Genomic DNA, 13,836 nt, shown 5'->3' on the forward strand with positions numbered 1-13,836 from the left:
CCAGATTGTGGGAGTAAAGGGGTGCTTGAGACAGGGAGGGGGGGCAGGTGCACCCACTGCATACCCTAGGAGGCTGAGGTGGAGTTGCAGCCCTTGCCTGGGTGAGGCTGTGTAAACTGAGCCTCCAAAAGGTCAAAATGGACCCTTTCAGCAGTGAGGGACCCATACATCTTGTAGCTGTGTCCCCAAATTATTTGCATAGCTTCCCCCTCCCCCAAACCAATATTCAGACCTTCCAAACGGCATTGGGCTGTTTTGTCCCTACTCCAGAAGTACTCTAGGGAAGGGAACACGTTCTCGGAGGGGAGGTGGTGCACAGGGAGCGCCCCAGGCCCAGGCCCGGGTTGAAGGGGGAAAACAAATCCAGAAAGGGAGGAACCACGTCCCGGCACCGAGAGGGGGATAGGGGGAGGGGCGTCCTTGCAGGTCCGGGGAGTTGCGCGGGCGGAAGCCCCATCCCGGCGTTACCGGATGGGCCCGCCCCTTAGCAACTGGCTTAGCGTCCCTTCCTAGAGACCGGTCGCCGGACCCCACACTGCCAGGTGGAACCGGTAGGTTGGTGGGACCGAGGGGATTATGAGCGAGCGAAGGAAGGGGAACCTTGGTAAGGCACTGAGAGCGAGTGGCAGGAAAGAGGATGCCTTTTCCAGCCCACATCTCTGCCCAGGAGGAGTCTGGGTGCCTCCCTGAGCCTTGGTCTGTGGAAAGGCAGGGCGGGGCACTTTCAAACGACTTTGCAGCTGGGTCCTGGCTTACCAGACTTTTTTATTTTGGCGCTCCCCCCCTCCATCGCCCCCCTTTCCATCGCCCCCCCTTCCTCCGCCATGCTGGAATGTAGTCCCTGCTGCCTCCTGTGGAAGCCCATGCTGGGAAGGAGCTTGGTCTAGTTCTCCTCAGCCACAGTCCTCAGTGCTCCCATCTGTAAAGTGGTAGAATGCCACTGCACCTCGGTCTTGGAGTTGTTACAGAGATCACTTCCTTTCCTCATTCCATCCATTCAACCACACAGTCATTTCACAAACATTTTCTAGTCACCCACCGTGTGCAGCGTCTGGCGCCAGTCCTGATGTTCCAGAGATGAGTGTTTCTAGAAGTTTCCTGCATTTGCAGCCCTCATGCCCAGGTGGCAAGGGAGACAGATGTGCACATAAAATAAGGGGAGCTGTTCACTGGAGGGAGGAGCATCAGGCAGCCATGGGAACACAGAGGGGGTCACATCAGGTGAGTGCACAAAAAAGGTGGAGAGAGCCCCTGCCTGTGGCAGTTATTGCCGACAAGGACAGCGATTTCCAAATCTCTTAAGCCACAAGTCCATTTGCCAAATGAGACCTTACACAGAACCCTGTTACATGAAACAGATAAAGGTGCAGGCTCCTTACTGAACCAGCAGTGGGTGGCTTAGAAGCCCTCCTGTCCAGATCCCTCTCCCCCCACAGGCATTTACTTTGCAGGAGCTCAGGGTTCTTTGATACAATTTGTGAACCGCTGTTATGGTGCTTGGGACATGGACCTTTGGGTCAGCTAGAGGGAAAGACTTTCTATTCTGGTTCTTCCAGTTCTTGACTTTGTCCCCGTTGCAAGTTTTTTGATTTCTCTAGACTTTTGTGTGTGTGTGTGTGGGGGGGGGGTGTTGGTGGTGGTATCTGTTGTGATGATCAAATACCCTTGTTCATCTTTGTCCACCCAGACCAGTGCCTGATGACTGGTTGGATCCCTTAGAGTTGAATATCAGTGAGTCCAACCTGCAGTTTCTACCTCAAACCAATAGGGTTCCCAGGTGACCTGATCTGATGGATGGAAAGAATAACCTGGGTTCAAATTCCTCTTTTGCATCTAGGTAGCTGTGTGACCTTGGCCAGGTCACTTAACTTCTCTGAGCCTTGTTTTCCCCGCCTCTGAGAAATGAGGGCAGTCTCAGTTCTCACCTCAGAGTTTACATGACACATCCCCCATTCTTAACACAGTGCCTGCTGGGGCCGCCTTTGCCATATCACACAAATGAGTAGGAGTGCCCAAAGTGACTGGTGGAGGCCTTGCTGGGAACCATGTCCCCTCCCTCTTGCCAGTCACAGTTGTTCCCATGTATACAGGCTGTCATCACACATGGGGCTGTAACAGGAAGCAGAGGTGTTTTTGTCTCTGTGTCCTCTACAGGCCTGGTGCGCCCCGGAGATGTGCAGGCACAGTGAACCTGGGCCAGGGGGCAGGGCATCGATGCTTATGAAGGGCTGAGGGATGGGGAGAAACAGGATTCGGAGTTTGCAGCTCACTCACTCTCTTTACTTCTTGGGCCAGGCTGGGATGCATTTCCCCCACCGCCAACCACACATGGCCATGCGGAAACAGCTCACAGGGGCAGCAGATCCACCCACCTCAGACTCCTTTTGCCCCCAGAAACCCAAACATTTCCACTCTGTTATTTCTGACAAAGCAACCAAGCCTTTTCACTGGAGAAACCAGGAAATGGAATGTTCTCTGGTGGATCCAGCACCCTGTCCTCTCCACAGCCTGCTCTGTCTCTTTGGTGCTTTTGTTCAAAAATGAGGCAGACATCTGGGTTTGCAGCCATCATGGGGCTGAGCCACGGTGGGTCCTCTGCCCTTGAGGGCACTCTAGGCAGGGCTGATAACTCAGATGGGTGGGCAGACTCAGCACTGTTTTCAGCATCTGTTCTGGGAGACCACCAAAGAGCAGACACAGGGGGCAGAGTTCTGGTGGGCTGTAACTGGCGGACTAAGAGCTGGTCGACCTTGTGCTGAGAGTCTGGAGCTTCCTGCCAGAGCCCCATCTGACCTTCATGGTCTCTCAAGTGGTCTTGCCAACTCAGCCGCCCCTTGTTAAAAATGGGTGCAGCTGCAGGCTGCCTCAGTGCTGCTGGACAGCTTTACTCCAGACAGCCCGAGCACCCACCCCTCTCTTCAGGTCTGTCCAGGCCAGATTCCAACAAGAGACCTGTACCAGCCAGAGACAGTGGACAATGGAGCACAAAACACACAGCCAAGAGTGGCCTGGGCTGCAAGCACCTGGCTGCTTTGACCCAGTGTGTTGGGGAAGAGGGGAAGGAGAATTGGGGGATGGAACTGGCAGGGAAGGGGTGTTGCTTGGATCAGATCTGTTTCCTTTTCTTAAGATACCCCTACCTTTGCAAATTTTAATTTTTTGAGCCAGCATTAAATGAAAACCTCCTCTGCCCCATCCCTTGTCCAATTTATTGCAATCCTCTGATATGGGATTTACCTGCTGTTGCATTTTGAGGTAGCCAAAAGCAACAGTGGCTTGGCAAGGACTTGCTCACCCCGCAATAAAAACTACAAACTCTTGTCCTCGGGATGGTACATGCACATGCAAGCCAGGGGTGCATCTGTTGCTCCTTTTGGGGACATGGGGGTGTGTATTTCCTGAACTGGGCTGACCGAGAGCCAAGGTGGGTGAATATCATCCTGTTGCTGGTAGTGGGATCTGTGGGCCAGGGGCGGGTTGGGTCCTCCCAGGGAGGCTCCTGGGGTGTGATTTGGAACAGGCATGGCAGGGGGAGGCAGGATCCAGTGCTCACAGATGGTAGTGGGATTTCATCCCCCACAATGGGAGAAGCAAGCCTGTAGGCAGGATTGGGCTGGGGCATTGGGGTTGTCTCTGGCTGAAAGTCATTTTTGTTAAAAACAAAGAGGGGCCTCCTTGTCTCCCCTGGTGAGAAGCCAGGCTTTGCTCCCTATGGGGTGGGAGTCGGGGAGAGAGGTAGGCAAGTGCAGAAAGATACACCAGGGTTGGGGGCATCTGTAGAATTTCCCAGACTCCCTGCGCTCAGTCCCTGACCCTGGAGCTCATTTTTTATATGCAGCATCCAAGAAGGCCCCGCTGTCTCCTGATTGTACCCTCCTGTCTATTTTAGGAGGAGACCCCTCCTTCTCTCCCTACTTCCTCTTCTGTTACCCATGCATGGGGGCCTGAGGCTGGTTGTGGGGTGGCAGACTAGGCACTCCCATATTGTGGTGCCCCTGGGGGCTGAGCAGAGTCTGACAAGGGCCCAGTGACATCATTATTTTCTCCTAGGAGTTCTGACTGGGGCATCGCCCTGAGAACAACATGGAGCAGCCTAAACGAGAAGGCGACAGCCCAGAAAGGGACCCCCGAGGCCCAGAGTGTAGCAGTTCTCTTGTAGACCAAGCGTGCAGTCTGAGGAGGACTCAGATAGGCCAAGAGCATAATCTGAAGAGCTTTCTCGGGGCAGATTTTGAGTTGGAGAAGCTTCCTCCAAGCCCTGGCCCCAGACCCTCACTTTTACCCGTCACCCCTGACATATCCAATCTCTCAGACCTGGGGCAGCCCCGGAAGTTGCCCCTGACAGACAATGATAAGAAGTATCCTCTGATGAAGCAGCGTGGGTTCTACTCGGACATCCTCAGCCCTGGATCTTTGAGTCGACTTGGGGTGAGTGTGATGGCTGTCCCCTACCAAGCTGAGCCCCGCTTCTGGGTCCCATTTGCCCATCCTTCCATCCACCCATCCATCTCTCCATCAGCCCGTTCATTTATTTATCCATCTATCTGTCCATCTGCCTGCCTGTAATTTGTCCATCCATCTATACTCCCACCTACCGATGTGCTCATCTATCTGCCTGCCCATTGATTCAACACCTCTTTACTGAGCACCTGCTGTGTGGCAGGCCCTGGACTGCACAATGAGACAGTGAGGACAGGACATCTATGTTCCTTTTGTGGGCAGTGGCTTTGGTGGGGGAGTCCCTCTCTAAGCTCTAGTTGGGGAAGGGGCCCTTAGATGAAGTGGCATGCTGTTAAATTCTCAGAGATGGGGATGCATTTGCTGGGCAAGATAGGAGCTTGAAGGGAGGGTTGTTTCAGGTAATTAGTGGGCATAGAAGCAACAAAAACTTGGGGTCCCTGACAGAGGTTATATCCCATGTGGAGAGGAGGGTAGAATATGAAGGGAGAGAGGGAGGCTTGGGGCCGGGGCGGGGGGGGAGGTGGTGAAAATTGGATGACAGGAGGAGAGTTCCTAGAACCCCTCAAGAAGCCACCTAGGAGGGGCCGAGAGAGAGAGAGAGAGAGAGAGAGAGAGAGAGAGAGAGAGAGAGAGAGAGAGAGAGAGAGGGAGGGGGAGGGAGGGAGGGGACTCATAGTTGCTACTTGTATCCAGACTGGTCCTTGGGAAGGGAGGTGTGTACCGAGACACCTGCCACCCTTTTGGCATCTCTGTCTTGGGGCTCAGCCCCTGTACACACACCCGGAGTGTTCTCAAAGTGAGCAGGAAGTTGCGTAGGGCCAGAGTGGGGGAGATGTAGCCCAAGTGGCTACCACTTTTGCCACTGTGGCCTCTACCCCTGCCATGCCCCTGGGTGCTTCCTGGTGGCCTTGAAAGAGACAACTAACCTTGGGGGCCAAAAGATGTTTTCAGTCCCTCTGGGTTTGATTTTAGGAAGTATGCCGTGGCCCCTTCGTGAACCAGGATCTCCTAAGGCAGGCTGACCTCAACAAGTTCACCCCAAAAGGTGAGTACCACAAGGGTAGGGGGGGGTAGTTACATTTACAGCAGGGCCTCTAGCCTCAGGGAGAGTGTCTCTTCCTGGCTGAGGGTCTCAGTTTTCCCAACTGTAAAGTGGGGATAACAAGAGATGAGGTGCTTTGCAACGGCCCAACTCACAGGCTGGCGAGGCTGCTCAGGCCATATGGATCCAGCAGCAGGCTTTGCTTGCTTCGCTGAGACTCCTTTTTGGCCCCTGATGTGCAGGGCTGAGCCCTGGACTGGGGCTGGTATCATGGACCCACAAGTCAAAAGCAGGTGATTAGGGGTCTGAAAACTACCTTCTTGGCCAGGCCTTTTTGCACTGTGGGCTCCCTTGAACAACTGGCCGCTCTGGCAAGGCAGGCTGGTGGCCTCTGCTGAGCCTTGGAGGGACCATCACTGAGCTCTCCTAAGCCCTGTGCTTCATCTCCTGAAGCATATTTCTGCACCCCGTTCCCCATCTATATGGCCTCGGTGTGCCTGGGACTTTTCTTTCCAATTAACACCCCTGGGAAACCCCTTGGTCCTGGGCAAACTGAAATGGTCACCCATCGGTCTCTCCACCAACACTGGAATGGAGACCTCTGTCTCTCCTGGTTGTCTATGTAGGGGTGGCCATTTTGTGCCTTAAGGGTCCCACAGGGCCCAGGTAGTGATGACCCCTTTTCCGAAGGTATCCAAGAGGCCTTGAGTCTGCAGATGGTCCCAGGGAGTGACTGGCTTCTGACTGATGCTTGGGGTGTGGGGGGGCTTGGGGTTGGGGTGGGAGGCAACCATCTCAGATGTGCAGGGAGAACCACTTCTTCACCTTCCTGTCCAGTTGTATCCTCTTGGGTAGTTTGGCTCAGCACCTGTCTTGGGCATTGGACGCTGGTGCTGGGTCACAGTGGCCTGGAGAGAAATGGTTGAGTATGCTACCTCTGGGCAGGGAGAGCAGAGCCAAAACAGACTGCTGGGGGCCCTCGCCCAGCCCTTTGCTCTCCCGCATCTGACTTCTCCCCAGCCACTGGCAAGCTCCAGCATCCAGTGTTCCAAAGCACGCATGTTGGAGTCCTGCCCCATGCTCTGTCGTGGGGTTGCAGGGCTCTGGCCAGAGCCCCTGAAGCTCCTGCCTCTGCCTACAGTCAGAACCTTTGAAGTTCCCGAAGACTTTGAGGAGCTTCTGGAGCAGCAGCACATTGGACCCACCACCCAGTTGCTCACCCAAACTGACTTTCCAGTGCAGGCCTATGAGCCCAAGGTGCAGGTGCCCTTCCTGGTGCTGCCAGGCCAGTGCCCCCGAAAGATTGAGATTGAGAGGTATGGCCAAGTGGGCTATGGGAGGGCTTGTTTTCTGAGAGACGGTGTGCACCCCACTTGGGTGAGGGACAGCACCTGGCTAGGCACCACCTCACAGCAGACTACTGAAGTTGGTCTGTATGTAGTGATGGTGAATTTCCTAGCCATTTGATGCCTTAATAGGAACAAATTGCTTTCCTTGCTATGGAATTGGGGAGGGTGTCATTGACCCAAACGCCAGGCAGGACTGAAGAGGATTGGGGGCTCAGACAGCAACCCCAGCCACCAAATACTTCCTGATGTGTCCCGGAGGCCCAGAGAATCCAGGAGGGAGACCCGGGCTACACCCTACTCCTGAGACCTCTGGGCCCTCTTGGACAGCCATGGATCCCCTCACCAAAGCAGAGTTGTGCTGATGGCTCCTGGCTCTCCTGCTAGGAGGAAGCGGCTGTATCTGAGCCTGGACATTGAACAGTTGCTAGCCAGAGAAGGCATCGACTCCAACAAGCTCATGCCCAGGCACCCAGATCTCCAACACCCCCAGACCATTGAACAGGGCCTTGACCCTCTCTTCCCCATCTATCTCCCACTGAAGGTGAGCCCAGCTTGCACCCAGGCCTGATGGTCGGGGGGTAGGGGTGCAGGACTATGGTGGAGGAGTCAGACCCAAAAAGATACCCCCATGGCAATCACAAGTGCTCACTTATCAGATAGGACAACTCTTTAATCAGAGCCCACCTTAGGGGTCTCTCACTTCCTGGGCTGGGGCAAGAGGGGTCCCAGGTGTCTTGGGGTGCTGATGTTTGCTTCTTCCCTGGGAGCCTGGGCAGCCCCTGTACCACCCCCCCACAGCTACCGAGAAGCAGCCCAGTGGGATTGTGGAGTATGTACAGGTCTCCTGGACCACTGCTTCTGGATGCACTGATGAGGGTGGGCATCATTGTAGCCCCTTTGGGGTACCGATGGGGAAGCTGAGTCTAGGGAGGAGACAGAAGGAGCATGGCTGTGTCTCTCTCCCACCTCCCCGCCCTTCCTCTCCATGACCTTGAGTGTCTCTTACCTGGTGGTCCCTGAGAAGCAGACTCCAGATACATATCACCCCACTAAGTGTGGGCTCCTGACAGCACTGAGACCCCAGTTCCAAGACTGGGTGGGATATTCGGGAAAGTCCAAAGGCTACCTCTTTCCTCAGGCCTGGTGATCATGGGCAGTGGGAGGGAGAGCCGTGTCCTGCTCTGAGTCCCCAGATACCCTTCTGCTTGACCGTCGGGGTGGCTTGACTGGAAAGAGATCCAGAATTGACAGATCGTGAACAGCAGAGCTGGAGCTCAGGTCCCTGGCTCCTAATCCCTGCCTACTTAGGCATCCCCGCCCTCTGGCATGCCCAGCCCACTCGGTCTGAGTCATCTCCTTGACAGCTACTGCTTTCTTTTTTAAAGATTTATTTATTGGTTGATTGATTGATTGATTTATACATACATGCATATAAGCACTGGGTACAGTCAGAAGCGCAGCCAGGGATCGAACCGGTGCTGCAGAGGCTGCGGGCAGCTTCGCAACCCAGCGCTCAACCGCTGCGCCACCGGGGAGGCCCGACAGCTACTGCTTTCTTTCAGGTGTTCGACAATGAGGAGTTTGACTGCCGGACCCCCAGTGAGTGGATCAACTTGGGCTTGGAGCCAGGGTCTCAGGACAGGAAACCTGTTCCTGGAAAAGCCCTGCTGCCCACCGATGACTTTCTGGGGCATGGTGAGCAGGGCCAGCCTGGGTAAAGGGCAAGATCCTGGTCTGTCTTCTCCTGTCCCAGCGGCAGTTCTGCCATGGACTCCTGGGCTGTCCTGGGCCTGGAAGCCATGGGAGATGAGGCTTCCCCATCTTTTGAGACCTCCCAACTGGGATCCAGGTCAAGGGGCAGCCACTCAGAGGCAGAAAATGCAGGGACCAGGAATGCATTGGTAGGAGGACTGGGGAAGGGGTAGCTGAAAGGCATCTAGTCTTAAAAAGAGATTTTTTGACATATTTGTAATAAAGACTGCATGTTTATTGGAGAGGTTCTAATCTAAGGAGGCACGATTCAAGACCTTCCATCCCCACATTCATAAATCACCATGTTCCAGCTATGACTGTGGCTTCTCGCCTTTCACCTCTGCATGGACAACACACACATACACATTTGCTTTCTTGTAAGCACACATATTCACAAACACACATACAGGTGCACTCATGCACTCAGTGCACAAATATACACATATACACTGTCACCAACATACACAGACCTACACTGATGCTGCTCATTTTTGCCACTTCTTGGCCTTGTCTGTGTCTACACAGTGTCCCTTTACCCTAGGTCTGCTCTGGGGGCCATGAGGCTCTCTCTAGTTTGCTGCTTTCAGCAACAGGGCTGGCCTGAGCTTCTACAGCCACCTTGGCTTGCATGTTGGTCTCTGCAGGTATCCTAGGGAAGCTTGAGTCAGTACATTGGATGTTGGAGGTGACTGGCTGTTCCCCTGCACAAGGCTGAGGGTGTCTATGCTCCCTGATCCATGGTGGACACCCCCCCCCCACCGATCCCCAAGCAGAGAGTGGGTAGGATGCTGGCTGTAAGACTGCTCAGCTGCCAGGGGGCCCACAGTGGGTCCACTGAGGAGGTTGTAAGTTTATGTTTCAATTTAAAAGCCTGTTAATGTGGGAATTAATTTCTCCAAACAAGACAAGAAGCTTAGAATGTTCCCTTTATTTTGGACTTAATTACAAAAATAATTTAATTCAATTGCTCCCAGATCTCCAATTCCTGGTGATAAAACCCAAAGGTTTGGGGGTGCGTTATCTTTAAATGCACCAAATACCAGCCTTTCCAAAGTGCTGCTGCTTATACCCTTTCAGGCAGGCCCTGGCCTTGCAGTGGCACTCAAGGAAGGGCTGGGCTGGCAGGGATCATTTATGGCAGGGAGCTCTGGTTTTCTGCTGGGGGCTCCTTGTGAAATATTTTCCTCTAAATTGAGTCAAGACAAAGTCAATATTTTCAAAAAGGAAACTGGACAAGGAAGGGGAAAGCAAAACTGAAACCCAGAGCTGGACAGCAAGCTCATTTATTCATTCATCAAGCGTCCACACTCGTGGGAGTTTCTTCAGAATTCTGTCCTTTTGGGCCTCCCCTGGTGGCGCAGCGGTTGAGCGCTGGGCTGTGAGGCTGCCTGCAGCCTCTGCAGCGCCAGTTTGTTCCCCGGCCGCCGGCGAGGGTCCCACAGAAAAAAAAAAAAAAAGAATTCTGTCCTTTTTTCCTTCCTCAGCCTGATCTGCAGAATCCACCATCTTCCTTATGTAAAAGTTTATTCAGCATCTACTATGTCCCAGTTTCTGTTTCAGGTACAGGGACACAGCTGTGACCACGACAAGACAAACCCACCTACTCCTTGGGGAGCTGACACTAGTGTGAAGAACCAGAGCACAATGTTAGGTTCAGGTGATAGGGTAATAGGCCAGAGAGCACTGGGGCAAAGGAGTTCTTTTAGGCAGATGCTTCTCCAAGGAGAAGTCATTTGAGAAGGGAACAAACCAGCAATGGGTTGACCTGTGTGAAGACAGTTCTGGGCAGAGGGCCTGACCAATGCAAAGGCCCAGAGGCTTGAAAGTCCCTGGAATAGCTAGACATCGTTGTGAAAAATGGAGAGAAATGGGGGTAGTGGCAGGAGGTGAGCTGGAGAAGTAGGTGCACACTTTCAGTCCAGCGAGTGGGTGTCAGGCCCTTCCTTACCCAGCAGGCCCAGAGGCCCATGACAAGGTCTTGGCAGGGCAAGATGTGAGGGCCAGGAGTTCAACTGCCCTGCCTTGTGCAGCCTAAGTGGAGGGCTTCACTCTTATTCACCTTGAAGAGGTCCAGCTCAGCCATAATGACTTCACAACAGGGTCCTCGACAGGTCTGTCTGGAGCTTTCCTGCATCCTGTCTTAGCCCTCCTGGGCTGTGTCTCTCTGTCCCAGTTGGATCATGCAGAGCACAGGGGCTGAGAGGCTCGGTCCTCCCAGCTTCTCCTGTTCGTAGGGGCGCCTTAGAGGCCAACTCAGCAGGGACACAGAGGTCCCACACTCTGCTAGGCCAGAGGAAGTCATCCTGGTGGGAAAGAGGTTATATTAGTGACCTCTGAGAACCAGCATCTGCTGCGTACACCCGAAACCCTGTGCAGGGAGCACTGGTGGGTTCCCCTCCTGTTTCAGAGGACCCCAAGAGTCAGAAGCTGAATTATGCATGGTGTAATGTCGGTGTCCTGGACTATGATAAGGAGAAGAAGCTTTACCTCGTGCATAAGACAGATGAGAATGGCTTGGTGCGAGATGAGATGGGAAAGCCCATCCTGAATGGAGGGATCACTGCTGAAGGTACAAGGTCTCTGCTCCCCCATTCCTCCCTGTCAGACTCCCAGTTCAGGCTAAGTCTGTGATAGAGGCCTAACGCAACCTGAGCGCAGTTGACTCTGGTCTGAACTCTCCCTCGTTCAACCGCCCTGCAGCTGCTAGCCCCTTACCAGAGAGAACCAGAGGATGCATCACTCAGAGATCCCAGGAAGGGCAAATGGTGATTAGTTGATATGCCAGCTCTGAGCAGTTATGCTAGTTTCAGGGTGATGTTGACAAGTCCAAGGCCTATGGATTAATGGTGTCTGCTCTGGGTGTGGCCTTGAGGATTTGGTGTTTAACAGCCACCCCTATATGATTCCTTGTCTGTGCACAGCTCTTCAAGTTTACAAAGCACTGTCACATCAATCCATGACAACCTGTGAGGTGGGCAGAGTTTTATAGATGTGACAGTGGGTCAGGGAAGGGAAACCACTTGCTCAGGGCACAGTGCCTCAGTGGCAAAGCCAGACTGGAACCCAGTGCTCCTTCCCAGACAGCCCGACTCCTGTTCCATTCTCCCTCCCTCCCCCAGGAAGGCCGCCCCTCCTGCTCTGCCAGTACTGGGTGCCACGGATCCAGCTTCTGTTCTGTGCCGAAGACCCACGTGTATTCACTCAGCGTGTGGTTGAGGCTCATGCCTTGCGCAAGAACACGGAAGCCCTGCTGCTGTACAACCTGTATTTGGACTGCATGCCCTCTGAGGGCCAGCGCGTCATCAGTGAGCAAAGCCTAAGCAAAATCAAGCAGTGGGCCATGAGCACACCTAGGATGCGCAAAGGACCCTCGTGAGTCCCTTCCAGACCCTTCTCCATGCCTGCATATCACTTCCTCTAAGCCACCTGATGGGAGATTAGTGTTCCCTGGCAGAGTGTTGCTCCCTCTGTGCCCATCTGCTGGGGGTTGTCTTGCCCATTGCATTGTGGATTTCTTGAGGCCCAACCAGAGTCATGGATTCTTGTTTGATTTCAAGGGTTAAAATCTGTAACTACCATCTTTTTTATTTTGGTGCTCAAATTTTCCCAAGTTTGGCCAGGGGGCGTCTTCTCATGCTGATTCTTGGGTCTTTCTAGCACTTTCTTTTTTTTTTTTTTTTTTTTAGATTTATTTATTTATTTATACAAGCACTGGGTACAGTCAGAAGCGCGGGAGGGTGAGAGAATTCACCAGAGCCAGAGCGGGGAGCAGAGCAGGCAGAAGGACCGAAGTACACTGCTGAGGGGAGCAGCGGGCGGCAGGAGAGGTCTGCGCGCCATACGGGACCCTCCTCTGGTGGCCGGGGAGCAGCCGGGGATCGAACCGGCGCTGCATAGGCTGCGGGCAGCTTCGCAACCCAGTTCTCAACCGCTGCGCCACCGGGGAGGCCCCTTTCTAGCACTTTCTAGCACAGCAAGAAGTTTCGGACTATCTTGTAATTTCCCAGACCCAGCCCTAAATCAGCTATTTCTCCAAAGAGCCTTGTGTCTTTTTGGTGGGGAGTGGTATTTAGAAGCCATGAGCTCAGCATTGCCAAATTCAGTGTCATGAAGCTTTCCCCCTATATATTCTCTTCAGAGTTTTATAGGGCCTCCCCTGGTGGCGCAGCGGTTGAGCGCTGGACTGCGAAGCTGCCTGCAGCCTCTGTAGCGCCAGTTTGATCCCTGGCCACGGGCGAGGATCCCACATGGCGTGCAGACCTCTCCTGCCACACCCACTGCTCCCCTCAGCAGTGTATTTCAGTCCATCTGCCTGTTCTGTTCCCCGCTCTGGCTCTGGTGAATTCTCTCACCCTCCCGCGCTTCTGACTGTACACAGTGCTTGTATAAATAATTAAGATTTATTTAAGATTTATTTATTTATGCATACAAGAGCTGGGATACAGGGCCTCCCCTGGTGGCGCAGTGGTTGAGCGCTGGGTTGCAAGGCTGCCCGCAGCTTCTGCAGCGCCGGTTCGATCCCCGGCCATCAGGCGAGGGTCCTACATGGCGCGCAGACCTCTCCTGCCGCCTGCTGCTCCCCTCAGCAGTATACTTCGTCAGTCTGCCTGCTCTGCTCCCCGCTCGGGCTCTGGTGAATTCTCTCACCCTCCTGGGCTTCTGACTGTACCCAGTGCTCGTACATATAAATAAATAAAATATTTTATCATTGATTCTCTGGGGCTTTCTAAGTATACAGTATCTGTAAATAGAGATAAATAGAGATAATTTTACCTATTCTTTTCCAATTCTTTTTAATGGGGTCAACTTTGGCACACTTTTTTTCTCTAGGAAATTATGCTATCTAGATTTGAACATATATTTGTGTGGAATTTTGTATACAATTTTTTTTAACTTCCCCTTGTCACTTTTATTTTCTAGAGTTTGCTTCTTTTTAATTTTTTTTTTTTTTTGCTTTAAGTTGTTTATCACTGTTGGTTTGTTAACAAATATCTAGGATTTAGATTTATTAACTTGACTACATCTACCTTATTTCTACTTTCACTTTTATTATATCCTTTCTTGTCCCTTCTTTTGGCTTAAATTGTTATGTTTATAGTTTGTATGTGCATATATGTGAGTGCGTGTGTGTCTTTAGGAATTTAATTTACCCATTTACATTCTTATTGATAAATGTATGTCTTTGAACTTTTTTCTGGTGACTGCCTTAAAAATATTCCACAGGTTGATACA

The 13,836-nt window shown here is 52.9% G+C and overlaps 1 protein-coding gene across 6 annotated transcripts in view; it reads left to right on the forward strand.

The window, feature by feature from the left end:
- The first annotated feature begins 512 nt into the window (after positions 1–512).
- The window catches only part of DNAH1 (dynein axonemal heavy chain 1), a 69,999-nt gene continuing 56,675 nt past the window's right edge, over positions 513–13,836 (forward strand). For 4 of the 6 annotated variants that reach the window (XM_037530269.2, XM_037530299.2, XM_037530287.2 and 1 more), the window contains exons 1-8: positions 513–551; positions 4,051–4,428; positions 5,434–5,506; positions 6,645–6,819; positions 7,237–7,393; positions 8,415–8,547; positions 11,012–11,173; positions 11,724–11,976. In XM_037530269.2, the coding sequence (XP_037386166.1) occupies positions 4,084–4,428; positions 5,434–5,506; positions 6,645–6,819; positions 7,237–7,393; positions 8,415–8,547; positions 11,012–11,173; positions 11,724–11,976 (1,298 nt within the window). In that variant the 5' untranslated portion in view covers positions 513–551; positions 4,051–4,083. The other 2 variants (XM_054694449.1, XM_037530282.2) reach the window with 2 other exon arrangements.

The sequence above is a fragment of the Talpa occidentalis genome, unplaced genomic scaffold (assembly GCF_014898055.3).
Source record: "Talpa occidentalis isolate TD23 unplaced genomic scaffold, MPIMG_talOcc4v2.1 talOcc4.10, whole genome shotgun sequence".
NCBI classification, from domain to species: domain Eukaryota; kingdom Metazoa; phylum Chordata; class Mammalia; order Eulipotyphla; family Talpidae; genus Talpa; species Talpa occidentalis.